Source organism: Nannobrachium achirus, assembly GCF_963921795.1.
Source record: "Nannobrachium achirus genome assembly, chromosome: 7".
Classification (NCBI taxonomy): domain Eukaryota; kingdom Metazoa; phylum Chordata; class Actinopteri; order Myctophiformes; family Myctophidae; genus Nannobrachium; species Nannobrachium achirus.
In genome coordinates this window covers 68,727,021-68,742,030 of record NC_137816.1, presented here as the reverse complement: position 1 = coordinate 68,742,030, position 15,010 = coordinate 68,727,021, and the positions used below count along the sequence as shown (strand labels likewise).

The window sequence follows — 15,010 nt, the reverse complement described above, 5'->3', positions numbered from 1 at the left end:
CGTTTTGCCATAGTAAAATGTGTGTGCGTAGCATCATGTTTGTCTAGTGATGTCATATGTCGTATGTCTGTAGCCTTTTCCCTCAGTGTTTTGCCATAGCAAAACGTGTGCGTGTAGCATAGCCTGTACATCCTAGACTCAAATCATAGTCCTAGTCACTATGCAAGCACGACCACCGCTCACTTCACATTGGGTCTGATTTTAATTTTAGCATCCATTTTTCAAGAAAAAAATTTGACTATAGCTCCTTTAATGTCTATAGTCTTTTTTATGTACAATGTATTTGTATCTAAGTTGATAAAGTTAACATAAGAACGTATACATTCATTTGAAATTAAATACAAATTTTACTTTTCAGGATTCCAGTTCAAGAATAGCGAAAAATAACGTAGGATTCCAATAAGTGCGACGCATTTTGAGCTTGTAGATCAGCAATTTTTTTCTATTTTTGACCGTATATGTAATGTGGCCCTCTGGAGTGACTGTGAAAATATAGTGGCCCTTTCCATCATCAAAGTTGCCCACCCCTGCTCTTAAAGGGTTCTTTACACTCTATGATCTGAACGTATCTGACAGACACAGAGAGAGAGAGAGAGAGAGAGAGAGAGAGAGAGAGAGAGAGAGAGAGAGAGAGAGAGAGAGCAGTGGCGTCAGTTCAGCAAAAGCTAGGGTATGGCGAAGATGGCAGTCCTCATGGATAAGAGGCATTACATTTTGTATAACACGGTTCTATTGTGAAAATAGCAGATCTACATGCTCACAACATGTAGATCGGCTGTTTTCACAATGTCTGAAAAAAAAAAAACGATTTTTTTTTCCAGTTTTTTTTACACAGGTTTCTAGGGTTTCTTGGGCTGGATATGGCAGCCTGGAACGGTTGTTCAAGTGCAGCTAAACTTGGCATGTTAGTAAACGTTCCACAATTAACAATAATGCAAAGCTGACCTGCGGAACCTGGGAATATACCATTCTGTCAAGATGGGGAGAATACAAGTGTGGAGAATACAATTATAACACCTTGTTAAAGTGACCATTTTGTTACATTTTGCATTTGTAGTTATTTTACTGTAATTTAACAACATAATAACCAGCACAGATACTTTTATTTCCCCCCTCCACCCAGGGTATAGCAGCTGCACACCCCTGCCATACCCAATTGACGCCCCTGAGAGAGAGAGAGAGAGAGAGAGAGAGAGAGAGAGAGAGAGAGAGAGAGAGAGAGAGAGACATTGACAGTGTGAGGAGATGCACTAAGACAGCCTCTGAGGTCACAGACCAACAGACAGATGGCAGAGCATGGCCTAGATTCACTGCTGCTCTCTCTCTGTGTGTCTCTATGTCTCTCTCTCTCTCTCTCTCTCTGTGTGTCTCTATGTCTCTCTCTCTCTCTCTCTCTCTCTCTCTCTCTCTCTCTCTCTCTCTCTCTCTCTCTCTCTCTCTCTCTCTCTAAACATGAGCATCATTCCTTCAAGACCAGTGGTAACATCGCATCTTCTCCCATGGTGCACTGGTGCGTGCATGTGTGTGTGTGTGTGTGTGCGTGTGTGTGTGTGTGTGCGTGCCTCCCAGATTAAGCGTGCGTTGGCTGTGCCCGTGGAGCAGAAGGGTTGCCTAGCAACGAGCTGATGAGACAGAGCCTCGCGGGCTGCACAACCATGTTAGTCCTGTTATAGGCTGACGAGATGTGCGTGTGTGTTCGTGTGTGTGTGCGTGTGTGTTCGTGTGTTCGTGTGTGTGTGCGTGTGTGCGTTAGTGCATACGTGTGTGTGTGTGTGTGTGTGCGTAACCTCCAGCATCGTCAGTGTCACGTGCATCCTTACGTAACACCGCACAGCCCAGTCAGCCTTCACGTGCACGCGTGTGTGTGTGTGTGTGTGCATGCGTGCACGCACATTTGTTTGCTATGCTATAAATACAGCCAGCGTGTGCAGGCGTGTGTGGATGCGTGCGTGCGTGCGTGCGTGCGTGCGTGCGTGCGTGAGTGCGTGCGTGCGTGCGTGCGTGCGTGCGTGCGTGCGTGCGTGCGTGTGTGTGTGCGCTTGGCAGTCATGTGACTACAGTGTAGGTGTGGTGAGTTGCACAGATATCCATAGAACACACAATAGTCCCGTTTCCACTATACCAGGTGGAACCAGGACTGTCCAGAACCTGCACCTATGTTGTTGGTTGTGGTTTTGCCTTCACCGGCTGTCAGTCAGTCTGTCAGTCTGTCAGTCACACATCACACTTTTGCCCTTCTCATATCTCCGCCACCGTTGCCCCGATCCATGCCAAAATGTGCACACACACTCCTTGACTGCCAAACCACTACCTCCATCCCCCATTTCTCACATGCCCCTCTTCTAGCGCCACCATGAGGCCGATACTTGCGAAACACATTTTTGGACACTGCTCCTACAGATTTTGCCCTAAAATCACGCAAAGCAATCTGTGACAACACAATACCTATGTTACACATTTGCTCCACCTACATACCAACTTATATTCTTACAACTTCGCCACCTCCTCATTACAGCCTAACCCCACCTTCTCTGCTCCTACCACCTCCTCATTACAGCCTAACCCCACCTTCTCTGCCCCTACCTAAGCATACATTTGCTACGCACATCTCGCTACACTCAGGAACCAATGCCACTTACAGGCCAATTTGTGTATACATGAGACCTGACGGTCGCTTATCTCCCGATTAGGGAGTCTTACTGGTGGTTTTGTTTCCATTGCGCACGGCCCAGTTTCAGACACGTTGAGGTCCTGCTCTTGCTGTAGAACTAAACCAGAGTTCTGGGAACCTGTGAGTTGGGTCTGGTTATATGGAAACGTAAGCAGAACTTGGTCCCGGAACTTCACAGGTTCTTGAAAGTTCTTGGTTCTGGAAAGTTCTGGTTCTAGTTCTGGTTTGGCCCTGTAGTGGAGAAGGGGCTAAAGCTTCCTCTCAGAACTAGGGATGGAGCTCGTACATTGTTATTGATAATGACCACCTTATCCATCCTGCTTAACCCTCTTAGAAATACTTGAAATAAAAAATTGAAAAAAAATCAGATGGTGTTGTAGGAGTCCTAATAAGCGGAAAATGTAATGTTTTTTTTTTTTCTTTTTTTATGTTTTTGTAAGATTGTATAGCCATAAATCATAAATCATGCTCTAATTTACATATGGGAGATATTTTTCACAATAATAACATAATTACATGTTCTAGACATTCTAATGATCACCAAAAAAAATTGTAGGCCTACAGGCATTTTACTTATGTTTTTATGAGGAATAGCTTCCATGAAAAAGTGAGATGTTGTTCGTCAAAGCCCCTGTGGGGGGTATTTATATGCAAATATTGTGGCCAATGGCATTGTAATACTAAACAATATAATTTAATGGTGATGTTTAGGTGGTAGGGGGAGCTAAAATAAAATGATTTAAATCTTTTTTTGGATAAAATACAAACGTTGTAATATTACAACAGTGGGCCTTAGAGTAACAGGATGGATATGGTGGTCATTATCAATAAACGAGTGTTACTCTACAGATGTTTTAGTGAGAGTAGTGCTGTAATATTAGTAATGTTAAAGTATTGGGTGAAAAATTATAAAAACGAGTAACAATAAGTAGTAATAATATGAAAAGTACAATGGCAGCTGATTACTATGCTGTAGGCCCACTGTAACAATAATCAACAAAGAAATTGTAGTTTGATTTGGTCTCTATTGATTTATTGACATTTATTGACAGCTGTTCAGAGGTCAACACCTTTTGCCCCCGCCGGCAGGGGCAATGGGGTTCAAGAGGATATAGTATACAGCTTTGTGGTGACCTCAAACTGACGCAATTACGGCCAGTATGGGTGATGAAAAAGACGCTTAGATGACGTCCTGGAAATTACGTCCAAATCGTTCCCATATCGGCCGTGATCTGGCCTGGTGACGTCTTCACAAGGACGTTATGTGGGCAGCTTTTTAGTGACTTAAAACGTCGCTCAGGTATCTGTGACCATTTGATTCTATGCAGCAGAGTGCCCCACAACAATCTGCAAACACATGACATGTGTTTGCAGATTGTGCTGAGAGAGAGATGAAGCAGGGACCCCCACAACCTGCTCATAGATTCCATATAGTTTCATCGTTTGACAGCACAATCATCAGTGTATTTTGGATTCATGTCAATTTGTGTTTTCAGATTTTTAACCATTTGAACTGTCAATACTTAATAAACCTGACCTTTCACTCTTTACTTAGTCTGCTCTTTTTCCCCTCTACACAAAGCTCTTTGCCAAAAAATAGCTGATCTACAAGCTCACAACGCCTCGCAGCGCCTCAGTGAATCTACCTAGCAACACGCCGGCTCTCTCTGTCACTCCAGCGTGATTTTAGGGCAAAATCTGTAGGAGGAGTGTCCAAACTGTGTTTTAAAAAATCGGCCTGAAGGTCTGGCACTAAATGGGACAGATCCATGTTGATGAGTGTAGACATACTGTGTACCGATTTGCGTGATTTTAGGGCAACATTTTTAGGAGCAGTGTCCAAAAATGTGTTTTGCAAGAATTGGCCTTATGATGGCGCTAGAAGAGGGCCATGTGAGAATTGATGAAGGTTGTGGTTTGGCAGGCAAGGAGTGCGTGTGCAAAATTTGGCATGGATCGGGGCAACGGTTGCGGAGAGAGCAGGGCAAAAGTGTGACGTGTGACGTGTGACAGACAGACTGATGAACTGATGAACTGACGGACGGACGGACAGCTGGTCGAGGTTTTGATACTAACTGCGACCTGACGGTCGCAACACGGTCAACTAAAAGGAGATCCTAAAAAGCCGAGGCTTATTTCCACAGGAACCGCACTTTATGTATCTCATATAACATTGAAAGACAGACGGATAACAATTAAATTCAATTCAATCTTTATTTCAGACCCAGGAAGATCCATATCAGTTACAATACAATAAAACAATACAAAAACAAGAAATAAAACAATACAAAAACAAGAAATAAAACAATACAAAAACAAGGAATACAAAATTCAAAATAAAAGCACAGAGCACCAAGCCCAAAAATTCAGTTTCTGACATACAAACATGTGTGCCAATGGTTCCACAGTCTAGATGAGAACCTGACAGCACTGCGTGTAGGGTCCGTTATAACAGCAATGATATCATTAACTGACTCAGATGCCCTACACATAAACCTGTACATAAGGTTGCATAGTACAGCAGAGCAGGTGGGAACCCCCACACTGACAAACATCTGGCTCGCACTGGAGCTTCTCGGAGCTCTTAACAGCATCCTCATACAGTCATTATAGGCCACTGTGAGACGTCTGATGCTGCCTTGTCTGTAGCGACACCAAAACTGGGCAGTATACAGTGGTGTGCAAAAGGATCTAAAAAGAGATATCTTCACAGGTACTGAGCACATGCTAAATTTGCGACACAGCATGTTGTCCTTGTCATCTGACAGGTCATTGGAGATAATATGACCCAAATAAGTAATCTCGCTACATACATTTAGGGTAGAGCCAGCTAGATTGAAGTCAGGGAAGGTAGATTGTCTGTCTTCCCTACATCGGATAATCATGATTTGACGGATAGAACACAGTACTTTATCTAGGATAATATCAATGTTAAAGGCAGAAAAAGCATAACATAAGTGTGCATGTGTGCTCTGTTATGTTCACATCATGTCTGTTTTTTCATGCACCCTCTCCGTCTGTCTGTCTGTCTGTCTGTCTGTCTGTCTGTCTGTCTGTCTGTCTGTCTGTCTGTCTCTCTCTCCATCTCATCCATCCATCGTTCATCATGGATAAAGTCGGTGTTGAGTTCAGAGCAGTAAGTCCTGGTGTTAAAGACTTGAACCATAGTGCTGTATGTACGCTAGTACTCTATGGTGATACAGTCTTTAACCATCGTAGAGTTTGCAGTGCATCTTCTTAATCCATTAAGGACTGGACTTTTTGTGTTTTGTGTTTCACGTGAACACATTTGTTGTTGCTATGTACAGTATACAGCAACACAATTGTTTTGTATTTTTTTTCCTGAAAATGTTGTATGAAAGCCAACAGTGTAAACTATCAAAACGTTTTGGAATTGAGTTTCTATCTGCTACAGAGGCTGAGTAATAAGTTATCTAGAAAAACCTTAGGTTTTAGGGGGTAATTTTCAAATCGCCTGAGGTTTTCAAGGCTTTGCCTAAACGTGTTAAAGTCTTGAACCGTCATAAAGTGTGCAGTGTGTCTTCTTAAAGTCTTGAACCGTCATAACGTGTGCAGTGTGTCTTCTTAAAGTCTTGAACCGTCATAACGTGTGCAGTGTGTCTTCTTAAAGTCTTGAACCGTCATAACGTGTGCAGTGTGTCTTCTTAAAGTCTTGAACCGTCATAACGTGTGCAGTGTGTCTTCTTAAAGTCTTGGAGCATCATAATAGTCAGGGGATATTAATAAAATCTGGGAATGAATTCCTTACCAAGACATGTCTTCACCAATGTGTTTGTAAAGGTGTCTAGTAACGCGTACATCTCACAAAGTTTGAAATTAAAAATTCCTAGCATAGGAATGTGTTTTCATGCAAAACAAATGCTTGCAATGGATTCGGAATCATGACAAACCCCTAGTTAGACCCCTCACATGCTACTTAAAGGGGATCTTGTTTCTGGGTATTTTCTTCCTCTAATATACTGTAGTGTGTAGAAAGTCAACGGGAGCCCAACCTTCAGCAGCTGTAAAAAGAAAGAAAATCATTAGAATTTTGAATTTCAAACTTTGTTAGATGTGTTACTAGACACCTTTACAAAAACACTGGTGAAAAAATCCCCAGATTTGACATTATTCTGATAACTATTCTCTGATGACTATTGAGTGTGCAGTGTATCTTCTTTAAGTATTCAAGCATCATAAAGAGTGCAGTGTCTTGTTAAAGTCTTTAATAAAGAGTGCAGTGTCTTGTTAAAGTCTTTAATAAAGAGTGCAGTGTCTTGTTAAAGTCTTTAATAAAGAGTGCAGTGTCTTGTTAAAGTCTTTAATAAAGAGTGCAGTGTCTTGTTAAAGTCTTTAATAAAGAGTGCAGTGTCTTGTTAAAGTCTTTAATAAAGAGTGCAGTGTCTTGTTAAAGTATTTAATAAAGAGTGCAGTGTCTTGTTAAAGTCTTTAATAAAGAGTGCAGTGTCTTGTTAAAGTATTTAATAAAGAGTGCAGTGTCTTGTTAAAGTCTTTAATAAAGAGTGCAGTGTCTTGTTAAAGTCTTTAATAAAGAGTGCAGTGCATCTTGTTAAGGTCTTTAATAAAGAGTGCAGTGTCTTGTTAAAGTCTTTAATAAAGAGTGCAGTGTCTTGTTAAAGTCTTTAATAAAGAGTGCAGTGGTCTTGTTAAAGTCTTTAATAAAGAGTGCAGTGTCTTGTTAAAGTCTTTAATAAAGAGTGCAGTGTCTTGTTAAAGTCTTTAATAAAGAGTGCAGTGTCTTGTTAAAGTCTTTAATAAAGAGTGCAGTGTCTTGTTAAAGTCTTTAATAAAGAGTGCAGTGTCTTGTTAAAGTCTTTAATAAAGAGTGCAGTGTCTTGTTAAAGTCTTTAATAAAGAGTGCAGTGTCTTGTTAAAGTCTTTAATAAAGAGTGCAGTGTCTTGTTAAAGTCTTTAATAAAGAGTGCAGTGTCTTGTTAAAGTATTTAATAAAGAGTGCAGTGTCTTGTTAAAGTCTTTAATAAAGAGTGCAGTGTCTTGTTAAAGTCTTTAATAAAGAGTGCAGTGTCTTGTTAAAGTCTTTAATAAAGAGTGCAGTGTCTTGTTAAAGTCTTTAATAAAGAGTGCAGTGTCTTGTTAAAGTCTTTAATAAAGAGTGCAGTGTCTTGTTAAAGTATTTAATAAAGAGTGCAGTGTCTTGTTAAAGTCTTTAATAAAGAGTGCAGTGTCTTGTTAAAGTCTTTAATAAAGAGTGCAGTGTCTTGTTAAAGTCTTTAATAAAGAGTGCAGTGTCTTGTTAAAGTCTTTAATAAAGAGTGCAGTGTCTTGTTAAAGTATTTAATAAAGAGTGCAGTGTCTTGTTAAAGTCTTTAATAAAGAGTGCAGTGTCTTGTTAAAGTCTTTAATAAAGAGTGCAGTGTCTTGTTAAAGTCTTTAATAAAGAGTGCAGTGCGTCTTGCTTGGCCGCTGCGGCCCAGTTCCATTTTTGGCAGGACAGCCCTCTCAGTCCCTTCACTTCCCCCGGGTGTGTTCCATATGGTGGAGGAGAAGGACACAGATATCTGGGTGTGTTCCATATGGTGGAGGAGAAGGACACAGATATCTGGGTGTGTTCCATATGGTGGAGGAGAAGGACACATATATCTGGGTGTGTTCCATATGGTGGAGGAGAAGGACACAGATATCTGGGTGTGTTCCATATGGTGGAGGAGAAGGACACAGATATCTGGGTGTGTTCCATATGGTGGAGGAGAAGGACACAGATATCTGGGCCAGAGAGTTGCTTCTCAAACTGTTTCATGTCAATCTGAAAACATTTTGTCCCCCCAAAAGAGAAGATGTATGTGATGAAAATCCAAAATAGAGAGAGTCTAGCTGCACTAGGCTAGCAAAGGAAAGCAAATGTCAAAAACTGTCTTTTTTTTTAAACACACATCAGAAAACAAATTAATGGAACGCATTACAAGAGGCAAGATGAAAGATTGTGTGATTCTTCTACTTTAAGTGGAAGTGTGTGTGTGTGTGTGTGTGTGTGTGTGTGTGTGTGTGTGTGTGTGTGTGTGTGTGTGTGTGTGTGTGTGTGTGTGTGTGTGTGCACGCGCGTGCGTTCGTGCGTGCGTGCGTGTGTGTGCAGGGACGTGCTGGCCATTGGGAAAAGAGGGACAACTCCCGAACGGCCGGTTCATTCCCGGCCGGTCCAGGCCGGCCATTAGGAAAAAAAATCAGGCAGAAACCTAGTATCTCCAAGTTTAAAATTTGTAATTCTTTTCTCAAAGCAAAGCCCTGCTTCATCATACAAGGCCGTCGCACAAAAGTAATGAAAACAGCCGATCTACTAGCACACAGCTGTTTTCACTAGTTTAAATCATTTTTAAAATGATAAATACAAAACAAACGGTTTTGGACATACAAGGTTTCCACCTGACAACGACGAAATATAACTCATGTAATTGGCCCACTGGCTTGTCACTTTGTCATGATCTGAAATGACAAATCTTTGAGTAGCAGCAGCGCTATAGAGAGAGATCTCTCTCTATAGCGCGCAATGAGGGCCTCTACAACTCTTTTTCCCAGGCTGAATCAGGGGCCCAGCACGTCCCTGTGTGTATGCGTGCGTGCGTGCGTGCGTGCGTGCGTGCGTGCGTGCATGTACGTTTAAACCCAGGGGAGCTACAGTAAAGTAAAAGCCAATTATTCCATCCGGTAGAAAAGCTCTTTGTTCCCTGACAACGTACTGTACTGTACATCCCTGAGAGATTACAAACATCAATAAATATAAATGATGAAATCATTAGCAGCCAGGATGATGCACACATGTATGCACAGTACACGCATCACCTGACTATACTGTGTATATATACTGTACATGTACACACTGTAATTATGAATGTGAATTGGGCCACTCCGCTTGTCGTCCATTCAGAGCGTAGAAATGCATTCCTAGATCAGATCCACAGAAAACAGCCAGGAAGTGATTTGGGACTCCATTATTGCTAACGTGCGGTGGAAGTTTTAGAGCAGCGCTACGGGAGATGTTTTTACTGAACACGGCGGCGCCACCAGTTATCAGCTCACAGTCATCAAAAGTAAGTAAATGAACAAGCGTTCGTATTGGCAGCGAGCTAGGGTCAACATCGGGGCGAACGGGAACGTCCGAAGCAGTAAAAGAGTTAATACAAATTATACAACAAGTAGTCCGGCTCTCAATGGAAAACAGGCTCTCCAGCCGTGCATCAAACGAGCACAGATGCACTGCTAGAACTGGGCCTAATCACATGAAGAATGTATCACTCCGCCAGCAGCTGATTATCCCATATATGGCACAGCTGCGCCCTCTGGAGGGAAACACACAGTAGCAGCTTGTAGCGCAAACTAGCTACTTGGACCAGAGAACAACTTGTTACACTACTATCCCGTTGGAAATGGATTTCACTGTTAATTTCGATATTTGGTGGACTTACTTTAGATCAATGGTTATGATAAGGAGAACGCGAAACCAACCAGACATTGTGCTTTGTCAAAGGAAGAGCTCGATAAGTTAGAGTACAGCCAGGACAACTACTTGGGCTGTGAAATGTTTCCGGGACTTGTTGTTGTCATACAATGGTATCGTGCAGCGAAAATAGCCGATCTACAAGTAACACTGCGGCGCGACACGGCGCGTTGTTGTAGATCGGCTATTTTCGCTGCGCGATGCGGTCGTACGGCGGAGCATAGCCTATTGGAACTGACAGCTCAGCTGTGGTGATTGCTTTGCTGCTGTCGCTGCAGTGCGCCCAGAGCGCAGCTCTTTTTAATCAACAAAAGGGACTATTTAATGTCAGTCAAACTCTTCCAAGGAGTCAGATTAGCGATTGTTTAAATTGTGAATTGCCCCACAGTGTGAATATATACGTTGATGTGTTTTGTTTGTTGGTGGTTGTTGTATAATTGCAATATTACACGAGAGGGTGTGGGATAACTCCTGTGATGCGTGGCGGAACTCGCCTTCGGCTCGTTCCTGGCCGCATCACAGTCGTGCAAATAATTCAGTTATCCCACACCCTCTCGTGTAATATTGCTTAATAGCATTACATCTTATGAACTAATTTAGAACAATTCTGAGCTTGATGTGCAATGAAATAAAATACAGTGAAATAAAAATAAAAGTAATGCAAGAGACGTACAAAGACACACCGAGGAGTTCAGTGCCGGGTCAGATTGTACACGCGTGTGTGCGTGCGTGCGTGCCTGCCTGCCTGCCTGCCTGCCTGCCTGCCTGTGTGCCTGCCTGCGTAATTGCATGCATGCGTGCATTAGCAAGGCTGAGGGTTGGGGGTTAACTAACTGTGTGCATGAGTGATCTGCAGAGATGCATCCGTCAGGACTGCTGACTCGCTAGAACTCTAAGTTGCTTCCACCGTCCAACGCTGCAGCTATTCTTAGCTCTAGTAAAGGCTGTATTACTGTTTAACCCATTTAGGCCTAGAATTATGTAACGCTTTAACTATTGAAAAATAGCAGATAAACAAGCTCACGGTGCCGCGCTGTGAGCTTGTAGATCTGCTATTTTTGAAAAATCGTGAAAATTAGAATTTTGCCCCGATTCTTTGAGTGTCTTTTGAATCCTTCTAAGGTTTTTTGAAAAACCTATGTTTCTGTGTCAGCAATCTGGCCAGCCATCGTCAAAGAAAAGGTCCTTTTCACTTAACTGGAGCTCAGTTAGTCTGTTCTTGAGAGACTACTATGTCAGTGGTTCTCAAACCTTTTCATGTAAAGGACCCCCAAACATATATTTATTTGGCCACGGACCCCCATCTCAAAATATTTAGTCCTAACTATAGGGACAACCAGCCCTGTATGTTGTGACAAGCTGCCCCATCATGGAGTTGGTTGTCACAATGTGTCAAGGTGACTTTGATGGCTTATAACTTCCTGATGGAATAAGTTATGCGCACAACTTTTATATCCATTTCAAGCCAAGACCTTAAGCTTCTTTATAATGTAGTAAAAAGGGTGACAACCAACCCCGGTCTCCCCAAAATGTAAAAATTGTCCGCTCTGTGTCCTCTGACTAATGTCCCGTTTGTCCTCCTCTGTGTCCTCCGACTAACGTCCCATGTGTCCTCTGACTAACGTCCCGTGCGTCCTCCTCTGGTCCTCTGACTAACGTCCCGTGCGTCCTCCTCTGGTCCTCTGACTAACGTCCCGTACGTCCTCCTCTGGTCCTCTGACTAACGTCCCGTGCGTCCTCCTCTGGTGTCCTCTGACTAACGTCCCGTGCGTCCTCCTCTGGTCCTCTGACTAACGTCCCGTACGTCCTCCTCTGGTCCTCTGACTAACGTCCCATGCGTCCTCCTCTGGTCCTCTGACTAACGTCCCGTGCGTCCTCCTCTGGTCCTCTGACTAACGTCCCGTGCGTCCTCCTCTGGTCCTCTGACTAACGTCCTGTGCGTCCTCCTCTGGTGTCCTCTGACTAACGTCCCGTGCGTCCTCCTCTGTCTTCCCATGCAGGCCTCCCATCATCACAGAAGACTCAGGGATGCTCCTCACCACCTCCACCCCCCCCAGCAGCCTGCCCCCCTCCTCCTCCTCTGGCCCCTCCCACCTGGTCAGCCCGCCGGATAGCTCCGCCTCCTCTCTGACCCCCAGCTCGTCGCTGCCCCCCGGAGGCGGCGTCACGCTCAGCGACGTCTTCGGGCTGCCCACCCCGCCCATCAGCGGAGGAGGGGGGGGCGCCCCCTACGCAAGGTTAGGAGAGGATTTAGATTTTATCCTTATGGTTTAGTTTTAGTTCCTTTTGACCATTCGTTTTTTTATTTTATTTTTTATTTTTATAATTTTTATCCCACTATTTTGTAACCCATTTTTCACCCAGTGCCAATTGCCTATGTAATCCTGGGCTCTGCTCTCCCTCTGCCGCACCTGGGGAAACAACGGACTGACCTCATGCTTCCATCTATGCATGAGGAGTCCAAATTGCTTCTTTTAACCTGACAGTGGGGATTTCCCTGGTTTGGACGTACAATAGCCGATGAAAACGGCATGAACCTACATACACCGGAAGTGGCGGAAGTGCTGCGGTTAACGGAGGTTACGTCATGCGTTGCAGTCCGTTTACATAAAGATTGTAGCTCTTAACTCGCTCTTAATAGGCGTCCTTTGTCAGAATCCATGTTTTTGTTTGGATATTGTTTATTACGAGCGCAACCGATGGGTCGGGAGAAGTAGAACAGTTTTTTTTCGCCAGCGGGGAATATGAAAAAACAATAACATCTGGTAAAATTCTCCCGGTGGAAGTAGCACCGTTTCATGCCGTTTCAGCCTATGGTCTTGACCAGGCTTTTCTCTTCCATGATGAGTAAGCCTGGCTACGCGAGGCTAACACCACGGTGGATAGCTTATCACCGCGGTGCCTACTATGATAGGGGCTTAAGTTGATGATCCAAGTCAGAGCGCAGTGGTAACAAAAAAGTCTATTCGTTTTCAACATATTCACATAAAGAACTGGACTTTTGACGTCAGTATTTTTTTCTAATCAAAATGTTGTTGTGGATTAAAGGGATACTTGGATTCAGCAATCAGTAAAAGGGGACTGAAGCCCTAAAGGTTTGAGAACCTCTGAACTAACGCTATTCTTCATTATTACCCGGCTTGTTTGGATGCTTGATTCTGATTGGTCGAGCGCTGAAATCAGCGGTGAATTATAGGCGCATAATGACCGCTCCACTCTATAATTCACCGCTGCCTAATCAAAGGCTCAGTGCAGCTGCTGCATTCAGGCTGCACTGCATGGATTTAGTGCCGTGTCAACCATGTCAGCCATGTAAACAAACACACAGCGTAAACAAACACACACTTTCAGCCGTCTGTAAACAAGGAAAACTTTGTTTTGTTTTTAGTTTTGAGTCAAATTATTAATTGTATTTATTAGCCATGTAATAAGTGCTATAAGGTCTTGCTGCTTGGTCATTATGGCTTATATGGACACAACCGGCTGATAATTATAAGCCCGTCGTGTCCATAGCCCTAATGACCGCGCAGCAAGACCTTATCGCATACTTAACCCTCTCTCCCCTTGCAGCCTGAGCTCGTCGTGCGGCGGCAGCAGCGGCCCCGGCAGCTCGCGCTCGCCCTCGCCCCTCGCCCTGATGCAGGCGGCGGCGGCGGCGTCCTCGGGGAAGCCCTTCGCCTCGCGGCCCGTGGAGCTGTGGAGCAAGACGGACGTGGCCGACTGGCTGGACTCGCTCAACCTGGGCGAGCACCGCGACGCCTTCCTGGACAACGAGATCGAGGGCGCCCACCTGGGGGCGCTGCAGAAGGAGGACCTCATCGACCTGGGCGTGACGCGCGTGGGCCACCGCATGAACATCGAGCGGGCGCTCAAGATGCTGCAGGACAGATAAGAAACAACCCCGCCGTCCCCTACCACCCCCGGACAGACGGCCGACGAGGAGGGGAACGTGGAGGAGCAGAATCGATCGCCTGTTTTTTTTTTTTTTTTTTTTTTTTCTCTCTACGTTCATCGGACCTCTTCGTTTTGGTCAGAAACGGACGTTTCTCTAGACGGACGGCCCAACGAGGACGCGGAGGAGCGGAAGTGATCGGCGGCGCCCGCCCCGATATTTTAACGTTCCATCGGAACCTCTTCGTTTTTTGGGTCGGAAACCAGGACGTTTCTCTAAGCCAGGGTTAGAAGCGTTTCGTCCCAACGCGACGCTGCCTCTTAGACATTTCTTCTTCTTTCATTTTTTTTGCCCCGTCTTCCTCCACCTCCTCCTCCTCCACTTCTCTCCATCCTCTCCTCCTCCCTCGTCACTGCTTTGAGTTCTCATCCCTTCTTCACAGGAGGAACAGGGGGATGCGGGGACGGAGAGAGAGAGAGAGAGAGGGAGGGAGAGAGAGAGGGGGGCAGGAACGGCTGCTATTGAAGTCGGGCGTGAATCGGGCTTCAAGTCTCATCACAGAGGAGACACTCTCGACTTTCCTTCTGACACTTTGGAAATACCGTAAGGAAACTAAAACTGGACGCGTTTGTGTTTTTTTTCTTCGAATCACAAGACCTTTGTTTGTTTGTTCATTCTCTCCAACCCGATCGACTGACGGACGGACCGACCGACGGACCGACGGATCGACGGACCGCTTTGGAATCAACACTCACTTTGGAATCGAACTCTTTTTGCGGGACGCCGACCACGAGCGAGCGCGGGTCAACGAACCGAGAGCCAGTTGAGCTGGCCGTCGTGCGTTGCTTCTTTTCTAAATCTTTGCTAGAGTTTGTTCACAGAATATTTCTTCACTATATATATATAAATATATATATATATATATATATGGAAACAAAACAGTCCCAATATTCTGGGTGCGTTTAATTGTGGTAGA

At 44.3% G+C, this 15,010-nt stretch overlaps 1 protein-coding gene across 1 annotated transcript in view; it reads left to right on the top strand.

Moving 5' to 3' along the window:
• shank2a (SH3 and multiple ankyrin repeat domains 2a) overlaps positions 1–14,977 on the top strand; it is a gene marked incomplete at its 5' end in the record, with an annotated part of 314,465 nt that extends 299,488 nt beyond the window's left edge. Inside the window, 2 exon segments of the mRNA XM_080730420.1 lie at positions 12,143–12,379; positions 13,713–14,977. Of these exon segments, the coding sequence (XP_080586546.1) occupies positions 12,143–12,379; positions 13,713–14,034 (559 nt within the window). The 3' untranslated portion in view covers positions 14,035–14,977.
• Positions 14,978–15,010: the final 33 nt, after the last annotated feature.